Here is a 9,777-nt window from a genome sequence, read left to right as displayed (position 1 = left end):
CTTGAACTCAGAAATCTGCCTGCCTCTGCCTCCCAAGTGCTGGAATTAAAGGCATGCGCCACCACTGCCTGGCTGGATGTCTACTTCTTAAAATGGCCAACTTGCAGGCCAAGATTTTGGAGAGATAATGGTGACATCTGCTCCAGAGTCAATCATTCCTTCAATCTCCATATTATTTACTAGTATTTCTTAGTTTTGTCCTTTGATCCTCTATAGAAGCTTGCCTAAGTATTCATTTTGGGCTCCCTTTTAAGTTTTTTGAATTGTCTATAAAACTTGCCTCAGCCTTGTTATCTGGTCTCACAACATCTGTTTTGAAGCAGTGACAGTTTAATTAATTGTCCTGAGGAAGAGAACTCTCCCTGACTGGCATTGGGGCCTGCAAGAGGCCCCACTGGGAGTTTTTTGGTAAGGTGTTGCCCCATTTGTTTGTTGTTGGTCTACATTCCTTCATCAAATGTCAGCCTCTGCCACGTCTTTGACATATTCCAAAAAAGCATAGGCCCCCTTTTGGGATTACTTTGTTTTTTCCTGCAGTTATTTCTGAGATTACCCTGCTCTCTACAATTAAAACATTCGAAATCTTGGGTGATCTCTAGGAAGAAAGGTATAGATACCCCAATCAGTTCACTGTGTCTGCCCAAGTCCAGCTCCAGGCTGAGGTGCTGCCCCTGGCTGAAGCTGTCTGCCTGGGGCTTGGGGAGGGAGCCTCTCTGCAGTTCTCTGTAGGTCCCTCAGACCCAGTCAGCTTTCAATCCACACACTGGCACAGCCTAGATCCACAAGCCCTAGCCTTGTATTGGGGGTGAGGAGTGGAGAGGTAGTCTTCTATCTCAGGTTAGTTGAATTCTTTTTGTTTGTTTGTTTGTTTTTTGTTTGTTTGAGACAGGGTTTCTCTGTGTAGCCCTGGCTGTCCTGGAACTCACTTTGTAGACCAGACTGGCCTCAAACTCAGAAATCTGCCTGCCTCTGCCTCCTGAGTCCTGGGATTAAAGGCGTGCGCCACCACTGCCCAGCAGTTGAGTTGAATTCATATGTTGGGGCACCATTTTGTGGTGGTAAATCTCTACCCCCAATAAGCTCATGCAAGGAAAATGAAACTCAGTTATATATTAATAAACTGGATGCCTATATTGGGCAGCTATGCCTCTATACCACTTTCTTCCCCAGCTATGAAATCCCTGCTACTTGCAGTTTCTCCAGGCCATGTGCTTCTGCTCCATCTTCCTTCCAACAACTCTCCCTCTGTGCTCCTACATTTGCCATCCCTGCAACTCCTCCTCTTCCCCTCTTCTTCCTGTCTTGCCCAGAAAACCTGCCTCCTCATTTTTTGCCCAATAATTGGCTCTTAGTCAATCTTTATTAGTCAATTAGATCATTAAGGGAAATTCCTCTACAGGCATGGAGTCTGGTGGGACGCAAGCTTCTTGCATCTTTTCCAAAGGCAAGTTGCCAAGGGAGAGAAGAGGAATTCTGTGACACCTACTACATGATTCCTGGAGTCCTTTTGATTGAAGTTCTATTCCCCCCCCCCCCGCATTAAAAAAGTTTATACAAAGGTCCCAAATTAAGGATTAGGCCTCTCAAGATCCATAGTCACCTCTGGTTCCAGATACTTACTTAGATACAGCCTCCATGTTACTGACAAACACTGATGCTACTTGTTAGTGAAAGAACCTAGTGGGGAAACCCCCACTCAACTCCCGATTTGGCGTGCACCCAAGAATCACGAATAGAACACAGCACCTTGATGTAACAACACGAGGTTTTTAATGGCGGAGCTCTGGGTCGAAACGTATCTCACACAGGAGACAGTGGATTCGACCACGAGGCTTGGAAGCTAGGGGTTTTTATAGAAAAGGAGTGGGGCTGGGGGAGGAATTGGCGTGGTTTCACATGATTGGTCCATTTAAACATCAGCAGTCTGTTAACATTTAACTTAGGTCAGAGGGGTGGGAGATAGGGAGGCGATGGGCCTGCCCGGGCATGTCCTGGTCTGTTCTGCTATGTTCTCAGCCCCAGGTTTCAAAGCTCACAAACAACTCTTTGGGCTATTTGACATACATTACATGAATCACAGGTCTCAAGCTTTATTTCCTTTCATTAGTGGTACCCTAGGGCAGAGATGCTCTTGAGTCTGAAATTCAGGTCAAAGACACACACACCAAAAGCTCATTAGTTATGTACCATTGCTTGATTGATAGCAATGCTTGATTGTTTGGTTTGTTTTGTTTTGTTTTAAATAAGTCTTGAAAGTCTTCACTTGGCAGAAGATCTACACATTATTCAGACCAAGCACATTCACATGATAGTTTGGCTACGGTTATGTCAAGAGCTTAACCCTGAAAGAAAATGAAAGGAAAATCCTAGTTTTATCCCTACTGAAGTGTCTGCCTACAGCTAAGAATATTCATGGGGTAAGTTGTCCATCAATTGACTCATGGACCCAGAAATACCCCACTGCTTCCTTTTGGCCCCTGAAATTTTTGCTCCTAGGGCTGAAGAGATGGCTCAGTGGTTAAAGCACATGTTGCTCTTGCTGAGGACCTGGGTTCAATTCCTAATACCCACATGGTGGCTCATAGCCATCAGTAACTCCAGTTCCAGGGCCCAATACACTCTTCTGATTTCTGCAGGTATCAGGCACACATGTGGTGCACATACTTATGTGCAGGCAACTGCTCATACACATAAAATAATAAATCTTTAAAAAATGAATATATTTTTAAAAAAGGCTTGCTGTCTTCAGGACCTGATGGTCCTCACTTTGGTTCAGATAGGATACTGGCAGCTGCTTCTCATAGTAAAAAAGGCACAAACATTAAAGAAGAGCAACTTGAGTCTGTCCTTGGCATGAATTGAGTAAGATGTTTAATTTATAGTTATCCTGCAGTCTTGAGAGGGTCACATCCAACATTTATGGCACCTTTCCTTTCTTTGTCATATCCGATTCTCCCCTCTGGTGTGAGAAGGCTCCTTGTCTTGTCATCCTGGTAGTTCTCCCTCTACCTGTAACAACTCTTTGATACTCACATCTATGAGTATTTGTTATGTTCTGGGTATTACTTGAAATACTTAAATGAGTTGAGAGGCATGCATGTAGCACATTCTGACACCTAGAAGTGGTGTCTTCTGAACAGGTTAGCTCAGCTTTCTGGGCTTTGTATCTTATCATGAAGTTGGCTTCTACTTGTCATAGGGCCTGTGGGGCAGGCAGATAGCTGCATTTCCTTCTAAGAAATGCCTATCTGTAGAACTCTCTGGCACACTCTTATCTGGCATCCCCAAGGGTTCCTGCTCCTGGTTTATTATCCATACAAAGTCACTTGTGCTGAGCTGCCCATTCTGGTCATACCCCTTCTAGATGCCTTTGAATCCTGGACTGCTTGGTGAGGGAAATCGTAGGTTGTTTGTTTTTTTTTTTTTTTCTACTGAAAAAGCTGAGGTTTGAGGCTGTCCTACTCAAGTGACTTCACTCCAAAGTTACAGAACCAGAGTTTGAACCCAGATCCTGTGGGATCAAGCCACTTTTGCCTGTTCTTCGTGGTTGTCTTTCTCATGGCTGGGTTAAATACTGTGACTCTCAGAACCATGGTGCAGAAGCAGACACACCATTTTTGATTTCTCAGAATCTAGTAGTGCAACACAGAATCCTGCACCGAGGAGCTTCACGTGGGGAGGAGTGCTCGAAGGCTCATGGACCTTGTCGATGAGGAAAAGAAAGGATTTCTTCTTTCCTCACATTCTCCTTGCACGTTGGAACAGGGTCTGGGTCGCTGCTATTTCTCTGACCATCTTCCTCTAAGGAAGCCATTTCCCTGCCTGTCTTTGGGATTTCTAGTGTGGGTGCTTTTAGAGGCAGGCTTAGCTTCCCCCTTCTACCTGTATAGAACTGCAAGGTCAGCAGGGGTGAACTTCCTTGGGTATTTTTGGTTGTTTCCCATCTAAGCTCACACATACACATGCGCATGGCCTTCCAAATACTCAGGCCTGTGGCTTGTGGTCTTCAGTTTCCCAAGCACATACATGAACATCCCACAGTTCCCTGTGGACATGGTGCTCCCTGGCTGTCCTGTCAGTCTGTTGTGTAGGGCCTTTGTTATCCCAGCCATGCTCATATCACTGCCTCAGTTAAGACACTTGACTATAATTGTTTTCTAAAGCCACCTTCTGGGAGAAGTTTCTAGAGAATGCTCAGTAGGGTCACTCTTAAAATGTGTATTTCAACATTTACTTATTACTTTGTGTGTGCCATGGTATAAGTGTGAAAGACAACTGGGCTCAGGGAATCAACTACAGTTACCAGGATGACAGTAAGTCCCCGACCTGCTAACTGCCATTTCTGCCAACTGGCCAGCCCAGGAAATTGTGTTCGCAAAAGTTTTCCAGAAAGAATATAATCAAAATATATTGTGTGAACTGTAGCTTAGTGAGAACACATACCATGCGTGTACCAAGTTCTTGGTTCAATCCCCATGACTGTCAATAGATAAATAAAAGGAAAAGGCTGTGTTAGGTGTGGAGACAGTTTTGCTGGTAAAAGTTCTTGCTGCGCAAGCCAGATCTATTTGACTCCTGGAGCCCAGTGTATGGAGAAAACAGACTCCCCAAAATTGTTTGCTGACATCCACTTCTCCCTGGCACTCACATGCACAGCCTGACATGGCACCACCTCCAACACAATAATTATAATAAATAAAATTTAAAACTGTTCTAAACTAAGTCTCAAAAGGAAGATTTAATTGTGGCTCTCGTAAATCCCCTTTCTCCGCTTGTTAAACACAGGCTTTGGAATCAGAACTAGCCTCAGATTCCAATTTTGGTTTTGTGGATGCCCTCAGCAAACTAGGACAAGTCATACAACCCCTGTGTGCTTCCGTCTCCTCGTCTGGAGAGCAGGAACGGTGACTGGAGCGATGGCTCGGTGCTAAAGAGCACATCTTGCTCTTGCAAAGAAGAGGAACTCAAAGTTCCACAGGCTCTGAGTCCCTCTTGTGGACTCCTCAGACACTTGCCTCACAAGTACGCCTACCCCTGCTACACACACACACACACACACACACACACACACACACACTTAATTTAAAATAAATGTTTTTAAAGAAAATGGGGTAATGGCTACCCTAGCACCTCTAGTCCGGTTGAACATGGAAGGATCACAGAGGCCTGGGAGCTGAAGGAATGATTATTGATACGTTCTATTCTGATTTGGGAACAGACTAAATCTAAAACATTTTTTTTTTCTGTTTCACTTCATTTCTCCTATTTTGTTTTGGTTTTGTTTGTCTGTCGGCCTGGGCAACTAAGCAAAGACCCTCGGCCAAGAGAGCGGGAGAGAGGATTATTATATTATATTATTCATCTTATCGGCGTATAAACAATGTTGCTTACTTATCCCATAAACACTTGTTAAATACCAGGGTCAATTCAGGTGCCCTTCCAGGCACAGGGGTGACAGTGACAATAAGGCACAATCATTTCCTGAGCTCATCATGGCCAGGAGCCTGGCACATGCACACACAGGCTTGTTCAGTCTGCGATGATCAAGAACACAAGGGAGACTGTAGTGGAGCCTGGCTGTGACCAGAGCCCAGCTGTGACAGGGGGCCTGGCTGTGACAGGGACCTGGCTGTGACAGGGGCTACTCTAAACAGTCATACTTTTCCTCCAAAGCCAGGGAAACTATCTTATTCTTCTTCTTGACTTAGCGAACTAACTACAACATGTTTTAGACTTCTAAAAATGGATAAGCACCTTGAATTATGGAAATACATTAAAAATATTCTTTTCTAGCCAGGTATAGTGGCGCACCCCTTTTATCCCAGCACTCGGGAGGCAGAAGCAGGACGGTCTCTGAGTTCTAGACCACCTGGGTTACAGAACAAGCTCCAGGACAGTCAGAGCTTTGAGAGCGTACGCTCGCGTGCGCGCGCACGCACACACACACACACACACACACACACACACACCACTAAATAAGTAAATAAATAAATCCCCAAACAAAACAAAAACTTTCCTACACAGAGAGAGCCTTACTACCAGTGTAGTTGTCTGCTAGATTTTTTAACCTAGAAGCTCTTTGGTGTTTCTCTTCTTTGTATTCTGCCTTTTTTTTTTCCTCCTCTATTTTTCTCTTTTATTTTCCATACATGTGGATAGTCCTCACAGGAAGAATGTTCGTGGATTCTAAGTGTGGTTTATAGGTAAAAAGCATTATATATAATATGTATGTATGTATGTATGTATGTATACGCATACATTTATATTCCATGCTGAGGGATGGATGTACATTTTTGGAGTGGGGTGGAGCAGGTTGAAGTGTGTGTAATGTGAATCTCACTGCTTTTTTCAGAATCCTCAACCATAACCCTCTGACAGTTGTCGAAGATCCTTTCCTTTTTAAATTGCCAACATTAAAATATCTGTAAGTAATTGGGTCCTGGGATGATTTCTGCTCTTTTTAAATTTTCATTATGAGAGTATTTTGCCTTAATAAAAAATTGAAATTTTAGTTTCAACTATACTGTTGGAAAAAGGATGGCGGTCCAGGAGAGGTGGTGCGCATTCTTTTTTTTTTTTTTTTCCTTTCTTTGTTCTTCCCCCCCTGCCTTTGATTTAAGTTTTATGGCATTATGATGAGAAAAGATACATAATTTCAATTTATCTGAATTTGTTAACATTTAAAAACCTATTTTGAGGCCGGGCGTGGTGACGCATGCCTTTAATCCCAGCACTTGGGAGACAGAGGCAGGTGGATCTCTGTGAGTTGGAGGCCAGCCTGGTCTACAAAATGAGTTCCAGGATAGCCAGGGCTATACAGANAAACCCTGTCTCGGAAAAAAAAAAAAAAACCCACCTATTTTGAATAAATAGACTTACATCACACATCACATTCTTCTTTCTCTTTTGTACCCCAACTCCTCCCGGAGAGCACCCCCCTTCAAAACCTGCAATACCTTTTGTTTTTTATCATAGTCTTTAAAATTTATAAACTATTGTAACAACAAAAATGAGTATTATAAAAGTTGTTTGATATAAACAACAATCAATTGATCAGTCTTATGTAGATGTTTGTCTACAGCAATACTGAAAATACATTTTTCTCAATACAAATTTTTTTTTTTTTTTTTTTTTTTTTTTTTTTTTTTGGTTTTTTTCAAGATAGGGTTTCTCCTGGCTATCCTGGAACTCACTCCATAGACCTCCATAGACCAGGCTGGCCTCAAACTCAGAAATCTGCCTGCCTCTGCCTCTGCCTCTGCCGTGCTGGGATTAGAGGCGTGAGCCACCACTGCCCAACCTCAATATAAATTTTAAATAACTCCAAATATATTAACTGTATACTTTAAAATAATATATCATTATTAATTTTTAATGAACATAAATAGATAAAGTGTGTTTGTTTGTTTGTTTTGTTTTTAGTAGAGCTTAAAATCTTGGCTTATAGTGGTACAAACACAAAATAAAAGCAGTTTTTGGACATTGGAGTTCATTGTAATAAGGTTGTAATGAATGTCCCTCACATCACCAAAGGATTTTTATCTCTAGTGCTACCTGCCCTGGCTATGTCTGGCTGGAGTCTGTCCTTCCTGTAATCCTGGTTGTGTCAGAACTCCTCCGAGTCAAGCTGTCTCTGTGATCCTGTGATTCTGGGATCCAGTGATTCTGGGATCCAGCGATCCTGAGATCCTGGGTGTGTCTGAGCTCCTGGGAGTCAAGCTGCCTTTAGGACCTTGAGATCTTGGTGTGACCAAGCTCCTGAGATCCTGGGACCCTCTGATCTTGGGCATGTTAGAGCGCCTGGGAGTGGAGCTGCCTCTGGGTGTTGTGGGGCTGGGGAAGGTCTGCTCAGAGCACTGGCCCAGACAGACCAGAAGGAACCTGTGCCACTGGTCTGGCAGAGTTCCTGAGTGGTCGTGTGATTCTTAATCCCAGTACTTGGAAGGCAGAGGCAGGGGGATCTCTGTGAGTTACAGACCAGCCAGCACTACACCAAGACACTGTTTTAAAAATTAAAATTAAAAGAAAAGAAATAACAGTTAGGGGCCTGACAAAATAGCTTAGCAAATAAAGGGGCTTGCCACCAAGCCTGAAGACCCAAGTTCAAGAACTAGCTCACACTATTTGTCCTCTGACCTCCACATATACAACTGTGGCATATGTATACATACACACACACACACACAAATATATGGAAAAATTTGAAAAGAGTAAAGAAACAATAGGCAAGGCATTCAGCTGAGGGTGAAATAGCATTGAAGACCACAGAGATGTATATGTAAGCACATGTAGGGCTATCATCTCAGAAAGCAAAGAGCTATAAGTGTATACTACGTTTTAAAATAAAAAAAACATTTCAAGTGTATGAATGTTTTTCCCTGTCAGCCTATGTATGCAGTGCCTGTAGATTCCAAAGAGGGCACCAGGTAATTGGAGTTACAGACAGTTGGGAGCCAGCCTGTGGATGTGGGAATAGAACCCTAGTCCTCTGAAAGAACAATGTTCTTCAAGGCCGAACACCAGGGTATACTGCTTTTAAAAAGAGGAGCCATGTTTGATTTCCAGCACCCACATGGGCCTCTCACTGCCCGTAACTCTACCTCTTGAGAATCTGACACGTCTGACCTCTGTGGGGACCTCACACATATATCAGGTGGCTCATACCATCTGGAACTCCAGGGCATCTGTTGTCTTCTGGCCTCAACGGCACCTGAATGCACACATACACGCATAGATAATAAATAAGCATTTTTAAAAATAAAAATAATAATAATAAAAGAAGGCTCTGTGTGGTAATGCACACCTTTAGTCCCAACACTCAGGAAGCAGAAACAGGCAGGTTGCTGAAAATTTAAGGCCAGCCTGGTCTATATAGTGAGTTCCAGGCCAACCAGGGCTACACAGGAGAAACCCTGTCTCAAAAATTAAAATACCCCAGATTTCCTGTGTCTTTAATATAAATAGTCTGCGCAGGTGGACAGAACTTTAAAATGGGCATTACATATTCGAAATTTAAGTGAAAAATAAGAACTATAGAGTGGTCGTTAGAGTACTGAGAGGTGAGAGGGTTCATTGAAGACATTGAGTTCACTCACCTGAGGATGGAAATGCCGAACTTACTCCTCTTTTCAAAAGACGATTCGTGAAATAATCTCTTCTATGGCAGCAAGATTTTATTTTTATTTGTGTTTACCTATATATTATATATATCTGTATGCTGATATGCCCACATGTGTGCAAGTGTCTGGAGAGGCCAGAAGAGGGCAGCAGACACTCTGGAGTTGGAGTCCCCCGTGGTTGTGAGCTGCCTCAGTGTAGCTACTGGCAACTGAACTCAGGTCTGAGCAGTACCGGCTTTCAACCTCTCCGTCCCTCCAACCCCATCAGTGAATTCTTGAGCCAGTTAGTTTTATAGGAAAGCTGAAGGTTGAGTCAGTGTGTGATGAAATGGTTCCTCACGAAGTCTGGCTTTCTCCTTCAGGGACCTGGGGGCCACACAGGTGCAACTGACAATGGTTGAGAACATCCTCATGATGACGCTGGAGCTGGAACATCTGTAAGGTTTATCTTCTTAGAGTAATCTCGCTTTGGTTTTAAAATGTTAGTGTGTGTGTGTGTGTCTGTGTGTGTGTGTCTGTGTCTGTGTGTGTGTCTGTGTGTGTCTGTGTGTGTGTGTGTGTGTGTGTGTCTGTGTGTGTCTGTGTGTGTCTGTGTCTGTGTGTGTCTCTGTGTGTGTGTGTGTGTCTGTGTGTGTGTGTCTGTGTGTGTGTGTCTGTG

The 9,777-nt window shown here is 43.4% G+C and overlaps 1 protein-coding gene across 1 annotated transcript in view; it reads left to right on the top strand.

Annotated features, from left to right (window-relative positions):
* Lrrc37a (leucine rich repeat containing 37A) overlaps positions 1-9,777 on the top strand; it is a 50,815-nt gene that overhangs the window by 27,477 nt on the left and 13,561 nt on the right. The window contains 2 exon segments of the mRNA XM_021175963.2: positions 6,353-6,424; positions 9,482-9,556. Of these exon segments, the coding sequence (XP_021031622.2) occupies positions 6,353-6,424; positions 9,482-9,556 (147 nt within the window).

This window comes from Mus caroli, chromosome 11, assembly GCF_900094665.2.
Source record: "Mus caroli chromosome 11, CAROLI_EIJ_v1.1, whole genome shotgun sequence".
NCBI lineage: Eukaryota > Metazoa > Chordata > Mammalia > Rodentia > Muridae > Mus > Mus caroli.
Note: the sequence above shows the minus strand (reverse complement) of the source record. Positions and strands in the feature narration are given on the sequence as shown.